The sequence below is a fragment of the Protopterus annectens genome, chromosome 4.part1 (genome assembly GCF_019279795.1).
Source record: "Protopterus annectens isolate FY-2018-M chromosome 4.part1, PAN1.0, whole genome shotgun sequence".
In the NCBI taxonomy this organism is placed as follows: Eukaryota; Metazoa; Chordata; order Ceratodontiformes; family Protopteridae; genus Protopterus; species Protopterus annectens.
In genome coordinates, this window is record NC_056734.1 from 34,672,872 (window position 1) to 34,688,906 (window position 16,035).

The 16,035-nt window shown below is 38.3% G+C and overlaps 1 protein-coding gene across 1 annotated transcript in view; it reads left to right on the forward strand.

Moving 5' to 3' along the window:
• The window catches only part of LOC122800743 (maltase-glucoamylase, intestinal-like), a 1,506,799-nt gene that overhangs the window by 334,131 nt on the left and 1,156,633 nt on the right, over positions 1-16,035 (forward strand). Inside the window, exons 11-12 of the mRNA XM_044069982.1 lie at positions 2,247-2,378; positions 4,271-4,387. Of these exons, the coding sequence (XP_043925917.1) occupies positions 2,247-2,378; positions 4,271-4,387 (249 nt within the window). The remainder of the gene's footprint in view (positions 1-2,246; positions 2,379-4,270; positions 4,388-16,035) is intronic.

The window sequence follows — 16,035 nt, forward strand, 5'->3', positions numbered from 1 at the left end:
CTGCTTTTATCTGGACAGAACAAAAGCCTTGAGAAAATCTGACCAGCTTTTCATTACCTATGCCCCTGGCTCTGAGGAGAAGCCAGCTTCTAAACAGACTATCTCTAAATGGATCTCTCATTGCATTTCTTTCTGTTACAGCCGTCATAACAAAAGCCCCCTAAAATGATAAAGTCACACTCCATTAGGCCCGCAGCTATCTCTGCAGCCCTTCTGAAGGGATTCCCTACTATGGATATCTTGGAAGCAGCCACCTTGTCGTTTGTACATACATTCACAAAGCACTACTATTTGGCAGCCACTTTGAAGTCTAGAGCAGGGCTTGTCACTCCCATCCTGCAGGGCATCTTCTCCTCTCCATAATCTCCTTCCTCCCTCTATTTAGCTTTGGGAATCTTCCCACAAGTCAGGACTGCAACAATAAAACATGAAGACCATAGTACAGTTGTGTACACTTACCATAAATGTAGATGTTCAGGTGTATTCACTGTTGCAGTCTTCAATCCCTCCTTCTTACCCCCTTAACCTACTAGGTAGCCTACTAATAACCAACTAATCCAGCCAAGGTCATTTGGCATGGTGAACCAGATGTTTGTGTATACATGTGGAAAGTTTGGGACATAGCCCTTTAAGATGTTCATTTTTTAACTGTTCAATTAACATCAACAGCATGCTGGGTGTATAAGATGGAGCTATGTGTGTGTTCAGTATTCTGATGGAATTCTTTTACTAAGGACGAAAGCGCTAAATAAACGGATTTTCTACAAAGTGGTCAGCTGCCTCCTTTCATCCTGGTGGTATTTTTTCCTAGTTTGTGGTTCCTGTTTTATAAAACTAAAGGAATTTAAAAAAATTTCACTGCTTGAATCTTGCTATCCATATTATCCACCCTACCCTTTTGGGGGAAAACTACAAATCATTTTCTAAAACAACTTTGATCAACTTGTTTCACAATATAGCAAATTATTTAAACTGTTGGCGTTCTCCTATTCAAATTATAATTTATGTTGGTAAATGCACATAAGATTTGTGCTTAACTATTTTTTTTTCCCCAGTAGCTGGCAAAAACATCTTTTTAGTATCATAATATATGTAGGCATGCATGCATACAGGCACACATTTAAACATATAGGGGAGATACAGAAAGAAAGGGAGAGGGAGACAGGTGCATAATTGAAAGAGATATATTGGAGCATCATTACACAAATAAAGCAGTTGTGAAATTATTGAAGAGAATCCAAGTCAACCATGCCATCCTGCTTTGTCTGAGTGACCAGTTGCTATTCTGGATACAAATGTTTGTCTCTTCACAATCTAATGCTTTTCTAAGCGTGATTATAGCTTCCCCCATGTGTGCCTCCCAACTACAGGGGATAAACCCAAGGAATCCTGTTCTTTACTGGTGTTATACTATTTTACTGGTAATGCACTCACTTTTTTCTTATGCTTTCTACTTTTTTTCCTCTGCAACCACTGTTTACAGTACCTCTGATCTGTGGAAGTACAGCATGCACAGCTCATTTGTCCTTTCTCTCCAGTCGTAATTGCACATAAGATAGCAGAATGGCATGGTGGGACTTGTCAAAACTAGACTACGTGAAACTTCCATGATGAATGTTATGACGTCTTTTAATGTTTTATTTCCAGAGTGGACTGATTCTGAGATAAAATAAGAAATCCAAACCAATGCATAGCTAGACAAAACAATCCTTTAATAACACAGGAGAGAGACTCTGATGATGCCTGACTGTTAGCAGGCGAAATCGCTCAGTCTTAGGTGCTTTGTGCATGTTGATTTATTTTATGTGTTATTAAAGGATCATTTTGTCTAGCTATGTGTTGGTTTGGATTTCTTATTTCATCTTTGGGATTTACCTCTGTTTCAGGACATTTTCTTGTCCTGATTGTGAGATAGCCTCCCTTTTCTATATAAGAGCACTGATTATCTCAGCTGGTACAGTCTGTGAAGCTCATAGCACTCTATGATAAAGCACTGCAGCTCTTCTCCCACCTTTAGTTTCTTGAATGACAGACTGAGCATACAAACTAGACAGTGATTTTTGTTTGGTTTTTGATTTGCAGTAAGATAATGTGTTTGTACTAGCATACCAAAATTTGCAAAAGGGCAGGGTTAATAAACTGGGGCATATTTTCTAAGCATTGTATAGAATAATATAATATATAAGATATATCTGGCAATGGGGTTCTTACTGTTTTATATATTAATGAATATTATTTTGTTTTAGGATGTTCAGTTTACTGATATCGACTATATGGAGAACAAGAAAATTTTTACTTATGACCAAGAAAATTTCAGCCGTCTTCCACAGTTTGCTGAAGACCTCCACAACCATGGCCAACGTTATATCATCATACTGGTAAACCATATTTGCATTATCAAATTAAAACTCCAGTATTTATACACTTATAAGAGCAAAGCAAATTAATACAGAAGAAACAAGTACTCAGAGTTACTACTGATATTCAAATGTACTTTATTTTTGTTTATTTTTTGCTGCATTCATTTTCAGTGCTGTAAGATGAGCTAGGCGGTAGTAATATTATATGATACACAAATCATTGAACCATAGCCAATATATATTCTTAGTTAAAATTGAGTCATTTGATAGGTGAACTTCAAAGTAAAATTAAAATCCCTTTTCCAAAAAAAAATAAAAAATCGAGCAATTAGATTGTGTAGTAAAAGCGCCATGTTGCAATGGCCTTTTAGTGAATGCATCTCTTTAAATTACTTGAGAACATTGAAGAGGAGTTTATAACATATGAAGGATTGTATCATGCCGCTATTAACATGTAGTAATGGTATTCACCATACTGGTGTACGTTTATGAACACCCACGCACACCTGCACACTTTTGTACATTGCTAGTTTACTTCATCCACTGTTTTCCATATTTTTTGTATGGTTTTTCTACTAGTTTTCATTGTATAAACATGCTTTGGGCCTGTAAATATGACATGACAGTTTTTTTTTTTTTTTTTTTTTTTTTTTTGCAAAACACTGACATTTTTTTCTGAGCTGTTAATTACTTGATTTTTTTTTAGGCACGATAATACACATGGATGGATATTTACTAGATGATATTATTATCCAGATGTATTTTTATATTTATAGTGTTCTGGTTAGATTATGTTTATGGTTAGATAGCTATGTATTTTTCTTGATTTTAGTTCTTGTCACAGACCTGAAGGCTTTATTGTATTAGGTAGCCAAAAGTGATTTTAGCTAAAAGTCTTTTTATGGGTATTTCATGTGTTTCTTAATACCTGATTTTGGAATGTGGGTTGTAAATAGATAAGACAGTTCCTTAACAAGGATTTAGTTTGAACTAATCAGCAGTAGTGTGTGGAGGTGGGTACTTGTTCTAAAATGCACTTGGGTATTTCATGTGTTTCTTAATACCTGATTTTGGAATGTGGGATGTAAATAGATAGCCAGTGTTTTCCTTAACTAGAATTTAGTTTGACCTAATCAGCAGTAGTGTGTGGAGGTGGGTACTTGTTCTAAAATGCACTTTTATGGCCCTGTTTATACTCTTTGCCTTGAATAGTCTGGATTAAATTAAACAATACGTACATTTTCCACATTTACTTTTAAGTATATAAAAGCTGATATGTTTAACATTGTTAAAATATTTCTGATTTTTTGTTACTGAGGATAATTTGTCTCCGACGAGTAGAGAAAGGTTTGTTCCTCTGGAACACTACCTGGGTTTCATTTTTTTGGATATTATTATGACTCAGCTCATCAATGTAGTTTTAAGAACACCAGTTTCTTTGTTTTTTTTATTTTTTCCTTAGCACTTGTTGTAGTGAGTTTGGAACTAGACAGATTTCTGAGCTTGTTCATTTTAGTATATTTCTTAAATCGTAACACACCCTTTCTTTATTACCAGTTGCAACTTTGTAGGTGTGAATAAACTGACGTGATTTGGATAACACAAGTTCCCCATATTCTGCATTTGGTATATGATAACCCTATTTTATTTTGTTTATTTAATTTAACGGATTGCGAGCTGCAGTTTATTTTGGACTTCTGTTCAACCTGTATTTTTTTCAGTGATTCTTCAATGATTTCATATTAAAATGTAAGTATGCATATACTAGGAGTTTAGTTACTAAACAAAGGAATGAGCTTAAACGTTTATAATTTAACTTCATGTGGGTAATCAGCAACAGTGATATAAATTATTCTTAATTTGCATTTTAAACATTTTAGTTCATATGCATATGCTTTTGCTTTCTTTAGGATCCAGCAGTTGCAACAAGCCCTAAAATTGATGGTCCTTATCAGACTTATGAAAGAGGTTCTGAATTGGGCGTTTGGGTTAATGAATCAGATGGCAAAACACCATTGCTAGGAGAAGTAAGTGCATGAAATAGAAGTTATTACAAATACAACTTTCCCTGTTAAACTAAACAATAAAACACATCTGGGTGTACTTTCACATGTGTGTGCGTGTGTGCGTGTGTGTGTGTGTGTGTGTGTGTGTGTGTGTGTGTGTGTGCGTGTGTGCGTGTGTGTGTGTGTGTGTGTGTGTGTGTGTGTGTGTGTGTGTGTGTGTGTAATTGATAATTAGAAGAGGTTATCATCAGAGTGGATAATACACATTAAGACTGCAGACTCATTAATGAAGGCCAGGATGGGCAGTGGAATAAATAAAGTATTCCCGGAGAAGAAACTAAATGGTAAAAAAAAGAACTGACTAACTGGAAAATTCTGCCTTTTTTTTGCCTACCATGGAAATTGCCATCCAAACCATTACACAACAAAATACCCTGCTTGGTACAAGGCCGGGATTACCACACTTGGTAAGGTATAATATTAAGGTAATCTATTTCTCCACAGAATTAAGTGACATAATTTCAAAAATATTGATAGATTACAGAAGAATAATTACAGTACACACTATCACATGAAGATCTTGTCTGACTCATTCCCTGTCCAATAACTAAATAATTAAACATATTCTTTAGTTACTGACAGGATTTGGTTGAACAAATGTCAATAAATGCCAGTGATCAATACAGAATATGAAGAAAATAACATTTTTAATTTCTTGAATCTTATTCCTTTTAACAAACTAAAACAAAGAATGAGAAGGTCACACAGAAAAAACAGTCAGTAAAAACTAAATAAAAACTCCAGCCAAAATAGAACTTCCACTGAGTGACTTCTCAAACCTCTTGTATCAGAGGCACATGGAATATTTACTTATTTATTTTAAGTCATTTTAATGGACAAATTCAGGCCAATAAAACCAAATCCCACTAGCTGCAGCAATGGATGCTTTTGGCTTGTTATAATCTCCACAACACAAGCAGAGTGTTTGACTAAACATAAGAAACACAGGGCTGTTATACCAGCTGATGTCCATTACTATTAGGGTGACTGCAAAATATCCGAACTAACAAACTAAAACAAAGGGTGAGAAGGTCACACAGCAAAACCAATCAGTAAAAACTAAATGAAAACTCCAGCCAAGATAGAACTTCCACTGAGTGACCACTCAAACCTCTTGCATCAGAGCACATGGGATATATGCAAATGAACCTTATGAACATCAGATGTTCAGCAGGATCAACAATGGGAAGGGGCACACATCTCACCACCAATGGCAACGTCACCAGAGTTGCACACAGATGAAGAGCTAGAGGGGAACCAGCAGCTGCTGTGGGAGTAGGCAAACATCGGCATGCTCAATATGCCCTCACAGTGTCTAAGAGATAATGCATAGCACACCCATGCACCACCTAAGGTCCTAAAACCTTCCTCCTACACACATAGATATAGTAACATGGATGCCAGGCAACTCTTACAACCTTTACCTCCCCGTTTATTAGATGTTTACTGATTGCATCATATAGAGTCAGCCCTGAACTACAAGTGTTGCAACTGCTGAATTTACAAGGTAAGAGCTGTACCTGGAGTGTATTGTGTAATAATATGAATGACTAGTATATCCTTGTATGTTGTTACTTGGTAGGCTAAGTATGCCTTTGGTGTCCTAAAAGACAACAGATGGATAATACACATAAGTATCAGATAACTACAAAATTACTTTTCCCAGATAAAAAAGTAAAGGTAGCACTTCAGTATTACCCATGGGAAAAACATAAAACAGTCTAGAGATTTGAAATGTGAACAACATATTGGATTTAAAAAGGAGAGTAACAATAGCAACATATCCTTGTTTGTGCCATAACAGAAATGCAGCTTTGCTCCCTGACCCCTAAAAGAACAGGTGACTGCACATTTTGCTAACAAATCATCTTTGAAATGCTAAAAGTATTATCAAATGAAATTTCCATGAAACATGTCTACAGATTTAACACAGAACATTCCATGTTAAGGTAATGCCAATCATGTATACCTATTAAAAACGTACTGTCAAGCATGACCATGCCAACAATTACAAACAAATACAAGTATAAAAGCCTTTGCTAATCAAAATATATATATATATATATATATATATATATATATATATATATATATATATATATATATATATACTATTAAACTGATTTTTCTTAATTACGTTTCAGCACATGCAGCAAATAACTGACAAAATGCAAGCATTTTCTGTAATCCCCTGTGCAGATATATCCCAAGGTAATAGCTTCTTTCTGTGTTCTCCACATAAACAAGTCTCCTCACCTTCAGTTTCCATAGCTACATGGTTGCCTTTTTATGGTGTAGAGTCAGGGCTGTTAGTAAAGTGATGACACAAATGAAGTGTGAACTTATTAGAGCTGCTGAATCCCAAATACGTGGGTCCATGTAGCAGTTGTAAATATAGTGGAGGCACTCTCTCTGTGATTGTTTTTAATGGATTATAACTGAATGATTACTGGTAGGGAAAAGGAAAACACAACAGCAATGCAGTTTGCCTTACATCCAGTGGGTGTGTCAGGTTAGATTTCCAAAGTTTTTCTTGTAATTTTGCCAAGGTTGGAAATGTAAGTAAGCAGCACAGAATTCAGTGGATCTGTTCATTAGCATCCAACCTCCCCTTCAGTTGTTGGCAACTGCATATTCTATTATTGCCATTTAATACCCTCCCACATTTTAAGGACATGGTGTAGAATGGCTGACAGACGGCATGATGAGATAAGAGAAGAATGACCGAAAATCACGAAGAGGTAAGACAGAGGTGCATTATTCACAAGCAATATTCACAACTGGTGGTGATCACTTAGTGCACTACATCCAAAATAACAAATGTACAAATAACACTTATATGGTTTCATATTACTGTAGATGATATTGCAGTTAGTTGTATGCGGAATGATTTCAGATGCTTGCTGCAAAGGTGTTTGTGAGGCAAAGAAGGATAAGGCACCCTTACTGTGTTCTGAAGGTTCACTGGAGATAGAGATCAAATCCAGACCTACTGTATGTATAAATATCTCATGTGTGCTAATACTTTGTAGTGTGGATGTCATGGATTGCTTTTCCTCATTTCAACTACTTTTCCCTTTTTTTGTCTTTCTTTTTCATGCTATTTTTTTGGGCGTGGCGGTGTTTGCATGATGCGCCCCTTAGTGCAAACAAAGGAAATGGAGAAAATAAATGTCAGGTTTGGCTGTGCTCATCTCATTTGTGTGAAACATACAGTGTGCATATTGGACTAGTGACCCACTCAGGAACTAGACAGAGCACCTGCAGAACACCTGCAAACAGGGTGTCTGTACAAGGGCAAATCTGCTAAGCTGTGTTGCACAGCAGTTAACCCAGAGATCTTAGAATGATTAGAAAATTAGAAAATGTCATGTAACTAGTCCTGTGCCAGCAGGTATAAGTGTAGGGCTGGAGTATGGATGGTGCTGGGTTCTGGTACAGGGTGTGCAAATTATTTTTAATGTTGTGCAGTTTATAACAATGAACTGAAAAATAGACAAGTATTGTTTCAACATTCATGTGACAACAGGTATAAGTGTAGGATTGCATACCCATGGTTCTGGGTTCTAATATAGGATATTCCATACACTTTTACTATTGTTTCACTTCCCAGTATATTTGATCTCACTTATAATACTTTAGATAGTGGAGCTGATATGAATTACATGTATAAGGGATGAGACACTATTATTGTGTTTTCAGATATATGACTGAGGGTATACTGTCTACTATATTTCTATAAGTATAATTCTGCTATTTGGACTTGTATTGGCTTCACAATTATATATGACACATACACAGCTGGATCTATATCCTATAACCTTGTCAGGTCACACACATACATTTTTAACAACTCAAACTGTCACCGGTATTAATGTATGTTTCTAGACTATATCTGAGCAGCACTTCTTCTGTGGCAAAGATGGAAAATCAGTGCTGTGCATCCGTTATACCTAGGTGTGAATCCCACAGTGTAAAAATTAATTTTCCTCAGTGTATAAAGGCAAAAACACATCTGTCAGGTCATTACATTTATGCTGCCAATGCATGTCTGCAAACTTAACAAACCTAACAGTTACCTTCCAATTTCCAATATATATTTCAAAGCTACATCAGTAGACAACCCTCAAACTAAGGCCAAGTGTCAGATTAACCTTCTAATTGCAATTATTTAATTCCTCCCTGCTTAGCACTGTTGTTCTCTGCTTAACATCATGCAAATGCAGTTGGCATTGTTGATCTGGTTTGTGCACTACCAGTAAACGTGATAACTTAAATTGATGGGAAAGCATCAGCTTCCTTTGCTCTAGTTCAGCTTGCAGACATGGCTAGAATTAGAGAGGAAGGTGACAAGTTTAGGGTGCAGAGGTGGGGTGTGCAGGAGTCCAGGTTATTTATTGGACTCCTGGTAAAGCACCACAGCCAAATGCTTCAGGGGGACTATTCTGGCTCTCAGTACAAGTCTGAAACATGGCCCAGGCGGTATCCAGTGCCACTGGTATCCCAGCACTGTAGAGCAGTGTAGGCATCATTTTAATGACCTTCACAGGTGAAAGAGGGATACTCTCAACCATTAGCTGAATGATTTTGAGACTGTGCACATCTCACAGCTGTCTAAGTATGACAATAAGAGAGTACTTGTAAAACTTAGAAAGCTAAATTTTGGCAAGACTGGTACACATAATGTTCTGTTCTTTTCTATTCTTTCCCCAGCTCCCACCGAATGTGAGTTCAATTGACAGGCTCATGTTGCTCAATTGGAGAGACTGAGGGAAGCAAGTGGTATGTATGCAGCAGGAGAGAAGTGTTGTTGTAGCTTTAAAAGTTAAAGATAGCTTTTTTATTTTTTTATGGAGTTATGTCAAGGTGAGGCAGTGGTTAGTGTCGTCACCTCACAACAAGAGGTTCTCCAGTTTGATTCTCATTTGAAGTGCCTTCTGAGCAGAGTCTTCATGCCCTCCCTGCAGTAGACTGAACTTTAAAGACACACAGGTAGGTGTGTGAGTGTGAGTGTGTGTGTGTGCCTTCTTCAAAGGTTAGGTGCTGGGCTGGCAACTCGATACCGTAAAAATCCACTGCCAGTCAATAGTGGACCGGTGATCTGCTGTGGTGACCCCTAACCGGGAAAAGCCAAAAGACTAAAATGGAGTTGTATCAAATTGAGCATGCATACTGCAAAAGCAGGTATACATGCAGTAGTCTGTAGCACAGACCAATTGTAGATTGTAGAAATCCAATATTAGACTGTAGTTGGAGGTTGTGGGTTCAAATACAGCAATTCACAACTATGCAATACAGTTAAGTCTTCAATAATATTTACATTAAATTAAAAACTTATACCAGTGGCAAAAATTCCCTGCTGTAAACTGTAATCTGTATAAATGGAACACTCATATGTGCAATATATGCATATTTCAAGGATTACTTTCAGCAATCTGCAGTATAGTGTGTATCCATTAGGATGTATTCCTAAATGTAATACTTCAGATAAAAGAGTTGTATAACTGTGTTAATGCATTGTATGTCACATATGATGGTACTAATTTTTATCTCTTTTTTTTCTCACCACAACCCTTATCTCTCTATTTTATTTTCTATTATGTGTTGACAAAATATCTCCATGCCATCCATGTGTACCATATCACTAAATGCTACACAGTACAGTGAGGTAGGCCAGTCCCAGTGGATTAGCCTGCCCACACTCCACCACCTCCAGTACTGATACCCAGCATGTCTGGGAGCCAACCGTGCACAAATGCCTCTGTTGCTCCTGCACTACCTGTGCCCTTGGGTAGCCCTGACTCATAAGCTGGGGCAGTTGTACCCTCTTGGAGCAGTGGCAGAGGTGGTGGATTCATCACCTGCCAGGAAATGCCAGGGTTGGTCTGTAGGGTCATGCACAGCACCATTGGTGTACACCTATGCCAGATGGAGAGCCTGCTCTCCCTTATGGTCCATGGGAGGAGAAGATGTCAAGCACTCCAGTTGCCAGCAGAATAAGGGGACAGTGATGGCAGTCCAATGGGCGAGAACTCAATTCTCACTGTCTCCAAGCTTGCCGAGCATGAGCCTGGGTTGTCCCCTCTCTCACCCTAGTCATAGAGTCCCACAATCTTTTGTGTCCCTCACTGTCCCTGTCTGTTGTCTTGTTTGTTTGCATTTGTATCCTTAACTACCCAGCTTACCTGACCCGGACATATCAACATTTCTTACCAAGTAGTCCTGTCTCACTGAACTAAAAAGAAAAAAATAGCACCTGTCCAAAAAAAAAAAAAAAAACGCTGCATACATACCTCTCCATTTCACACGTGTCTTCTTGACACATTTAACTCAGTCCAGTTGGCTATACAAAATTATTACATTGCTGTCAGCCCTCTCTCAGGTGGTGACAGTCTAGATTCAGCTAATATTCTTCACATATGATCAGTTCTTACTGTTGAAGAAATTGACAGCTATGGTTCTTTCATACTCCCCTGTGTAGATTCCTATATTGATTCCTTTTTTTTCTCTTGCTTGCTCCCTATTTCACCACTTTCCAGTCTACCCCATTTTAACACCTATAACCTGGTCAAAAAAAGAAATAAGTAGCAGAAAAAATAGATCCCTTCACTTTTTGCCCTCTTTGTACGAGTTTTGCATCGCTCAGCAATGCAAAGCAACAGTGAGTGGTGGTACATGCTGAAGTTATCTCTGAGCAATCTTGTTTAACTCCATTGTGCCATGCCAACATACAGCAACACATGTACTATAAAACATTAACGTCATTGCACTATCACTGTTTATTCAGAAGTATTTAAAAGTATCAGATACACCTGGGTTCGAACCCAGTATCATCTGGGCTCAAAAAGAAATGTGCCAATGTATTTAAACCTGCTGCCACAGAGTCAATTAAGATGTAGGTGCATTTCATAGAATCAGTACAAACTCTCAGACTTTAGCAATGTGGGTCATGTTTGCGCACGGCTTAATTATGTGCAAACATGGAAAGTATTTAAAATGTGTATCTCGCATGGGTAAACACTTTGCCAACTGATGCACAAACCTGATTTTTGCCTTGCTATGGAAAAGTAATGATTATAATGTATTACTGCTGTTTACTGTCCATTTCCTGTCTGTGACATGAAATTACCTATGGAAACATAAGAAACCAAAGGCCTAATCTAACAATATATCACAAATTTACAGTAGATCCACGTGTTGCCTTCCCCCAAGCACTACAACCTTGGTGTAATTTTTTTAAACATCTAATACCTACAATACAGAAATTAATATCAACCATGTGACATGCAATGCACATCATTCTGTTAACATGCAGAACTAGTACTATTGACCCATAAGCCTAATGAAGCCTTATCTGCAAAGCTAGGGAAGGAATCAGCATGGACCTTATCCACAGGTACATAGGTGACCTTCAGCACACTTGACCTGACATATTTTCTTTTGTCAAGGGTAGATCTTGCTTGTTAAACCTAGTGGATTTCTTTGATATTGACTCCAGTGATCTGGATGAGGGATACCAGGACATGCTGCCTATGTTGAGGTATCCAAGGTCTTTGGCACTATCCTCCATTCAAGTATCATAATTAAAATCTCCCAGCTGGTGATTAACCCATACATTACTACACACTGTCAAAGTTGGAGACTGCACCTCCACGACTAGAACACTTACCAGTAGAATACCACAAGGATCTGTGCTGGGCCCTCAACTATTTGGAAACTATTTGTCTAATGTCCAGTCAAAGGTAGATGGCTTGTGGCATACCTAGTTTCCATGTGACTGTAAATTGGACGTAGTCAGATAGAGTCACCCAACTATGTTAACATATTACAGAAGGAGCTGACACAAACAAATAATTGGTGCCAAACTCACAGACTGAACCTTAAAGCAAAAAAAGCCTCATTGTCCCCTTTGAGAATGAAGTACCCCTGCTAATTATGATATACATAGCACCCTTCTAACCTCAAACACAGCACTGTGAGACTTGTTGATTGCAATCTACACTTCAATCACTATGTGTCCATAGTTGTGAGACACACATTCTACATTGTGCACCTCATAAATAAGGCCATCACATCCAAGACCAGGGAGGTCATAGCTCTGCTGTACTCTACCCTTATCAGACTATTAATTCAGTACAATGCTCCCTTCTGTCTGTACTTCACAAGATAACTGCAGTAACTAGAGAAAACACAGATGTTTGTGATCAAGAGTATCCAGGGCTTCTAAAACATGACATACATGGAAAGACTGAAAGACCTGTCACTGAACTCAGTATCATGCAGGCTGCTGAGAGGTGACCTATGCCTGACCCTTAGAGCAGTCTCAGAACATGTCCTACTGGGAATGCTTGGTATCTGAAAATCGAATAGGACAAGAATAAATTGCACCAGGGGTCTCAACTTAGTCTGTGACATAAACAGAACATGCTGTGGGTGACAGATATATCTCACAGCGATCATCACTATTCTGTAATAGGCTGCCACTGCATGTTAAGAAGTGCTTCTCAAAGACACTATTCAAGCACAATCTTGACAACTGGATGAGTGTCTGTAAATACACTCCTGGGGTTCAGCTATGTCCCTCATGAACAGGGCTATTTGGTGCTGATCACAAAATCGATATGCTAACAATTACCAACTAACAATGCCCAATAAGGGTACTTGTGATTTTACATGGCTAGGTTTTGCAAATGCCTATTAGCCTAGTAACCTCCTATGAACTTATGAAGCTATGAACCTATACAGTCCTCCCAACATCTTCTCTCCAACATGCCCTTCTGATGTCAGTCACTATAAGTTGACCTACAGTCTTATAAAAATCAGACTTCTGCCATGGTGCTTGCATAAAGTACTGAGTTCTGTAGTCTGTGTACTTAGGTAGGGGTTCTGTTCTCAATGCAGTCAAGTGTGTGTGTGTGTGTGTGTGTGTGTGTGTGTGTGTGTGTGTGTGTGTGTGTCTGTGTGTGTGTCTGTGTGTGTGTGTGTGTGTGTGTGTGTGTGTGTGTGTGTGTGTGTGTGCGTGTGTGTGCATCTAGCCAGAAAAGCAGAAGTGTGTATTCTACAGTTACCACTCCAGTACCTTGGATTGACAGTATTTTGATACTTGCACATGCCTACACATCCATTTCATGTAGGGCTCCCAAAATTTTCTCTGCAGCATGCCCTGCTGATTTCATCCACTGTAAGTTGACCTGCAGTCCTGTAAAAGTTGGACTTGTACCATGGCACTTGCATAAAGTACTGAGTTCTGTAGTGTGGATACTTAGATAGGCAGAGGTTATTTTTTCACTACAGTGGGTGTGGATGTCTAGCCAGCAGAGCAGAAGTGTTTATCCTACAGTTACTGCTCCAATTCCATGGATTGACATTTTGTGATACTTACACATGCCTACACATCCATTTCATGGAGAACTCCCAACGTTTTCTCTACAGCATACTCTGCTGGTGTCATCCACTATAAATTGACCTGCAGTCTTGTAAGAGTCAGGCTTGTGCTGTGATGCTTGCATAAAGTACAAAGTTCTGAGGTCTGTGTACTTATATAGATGGAGATTATATTCTCACTACAATCAACTGAGGTGTGTGTGTGTGTGTGTGTGTGTGTGTGTGTGTGTGTGTGTGTGTGTGTGTGTGTGTGTGTGTGTGTGTGTGTGTGTGGGTGTGTGTGTATTTGCTTGACATTACAGAGAGGCTTTACACCAGCATATGGGACATTGTTATTGCCATATTCCCCTCACCAGACACTGCTGATGCCATCAGCTATATTTGATTTGTGAATGTGCACTATTCCCACTAGGGCAGGGTCAGATACTGGGTTGGAGGCCAGGCAGAAGTCATTGCATCCTATACAATACAGATTGCAGTGACATGGATTTCACTCTATCCACATACATCATGGCATGGTTTGTATGCACTGTGTTTTCTTGGTGTAACCTGTTTGGTGTCTGCAACTGCTGCATGTGTCTGGTGAGGTACATGCAAAAGAGAGCATTACTCTTTTTTAATTTCTCCAAATCTTTTTGGTTTCAAATACTATGACAGGAATGTACAGTACTAATTCAAAGTACAATTAAAGTTCTTGAAATTAGTATTGTTTCAATTTTTGATGTCAGACAGAAGTGCTGCTCACAGCTCCTGCAATGTACTCAGTAATGACTCCTTCTGCAATCTGTATGGTGTTGCATGTATTGATAACATACCTAAATATGATTGTAAATTCTTTTTTATAAAACCCACTGCTCATACTATTATTGGAAATGTCTGGGTATCTTTCTTCCACATTGCTCTTGTTTCAACCTGCAAATCCTGATATGTTATTACTTTGTTTCTCTCTGTATACAAGGCACTGTAGTCAGTGAGTGTGGTGATTTCAATGATCAATGCTACTTTTGTCTTCTTTCATGGACCGCTATATCTGGTTTTCTAGCATCTATCTTTTGAGCTGTTGGTAATGGATGATACTATGTGATGTAAACTTCATAATTTTCTATAATGCTTTGTGGTTTATGTTTCCAGTGTTTTTCAGTCACTTCATTACCATAATGTTTGCACAATCCCCAGTGCAACAGTCTTGACACATTATTATGTCTTTCAATATACAGTCCTTCTGCCAATAGTATGTCACAACCAGCAATGAGGTGTGCAACTGTTTCCAATTTGGTTTTACAAAACCTCCATTTGTCTGTTTCTCCACCATGTTCAATGGACTTTGTAATCCAGTGTGTATGTAGCCCACTATCTTGGCCCGCTAATATTAACCTTTTGCCTCTTGGTTTAAATTCACCTTTTCTTACCAGTTCCTGCATTTGTCCCTGACCAACATGAGGTTGTTCCACATGTTTTCTATACTTACAACTATATTTATGCATTTTCCACATTTCCTGCCTTCTCATCTGGTCTTTCACCTTATATTCTTTCTTTTGTTTTTTGGTACATTCAACTGTTGCCTGATTTTTATCCACTTCTGGTTTTATTTCTTTTCCTGCTTGATGCTGATATGCATCTGCTAGGTTAAGCAGAAAAGTAATCTTAGATTTATTATTCTAATGTTTCAAAACTTTCACTATGTTTGGGTCTTGTGAAGTCAGCATATATGTGTGGAGTCTCACAATTACAGATCTATACTCTATATTAGTGTTCTGATGAGGTTCGAGTACAGTGCTGCAGTATAATCCTGAGATCTGAATATGATGGCATGACTTATGATGTGCACAACATAGGCTTTCAATACTAGTGTGGACACTTGGTGGACAAAGTTTAGAGTGCAATGTACATGCATTCGCAATGCTTGCCTCAATGGGTTTCAGCATAGCTTGACTGTCACCAATGCTGTAATTAGCAGGGAATTCCACTTTGTAGAAGGCTAAAATAAAGACACACTTTTGCATTTATTTGTAAAGCATGTGAATTTGTCACCAATCATTTGTCTGTGTCAGCCCCTCGTGTAATAGGTTACCATCCTAGGTGGACTCAGTAATTGCATCCAGTATGCAAGAATCAGCAGACACGGTAAGCCAAAGGCTGTATACTTTAACCTGAACTGTCAAGAAATAGATTTCAAACAGTAAAGGACCAAGCACAAGGTACAACAATGATGACCACTCTACTGG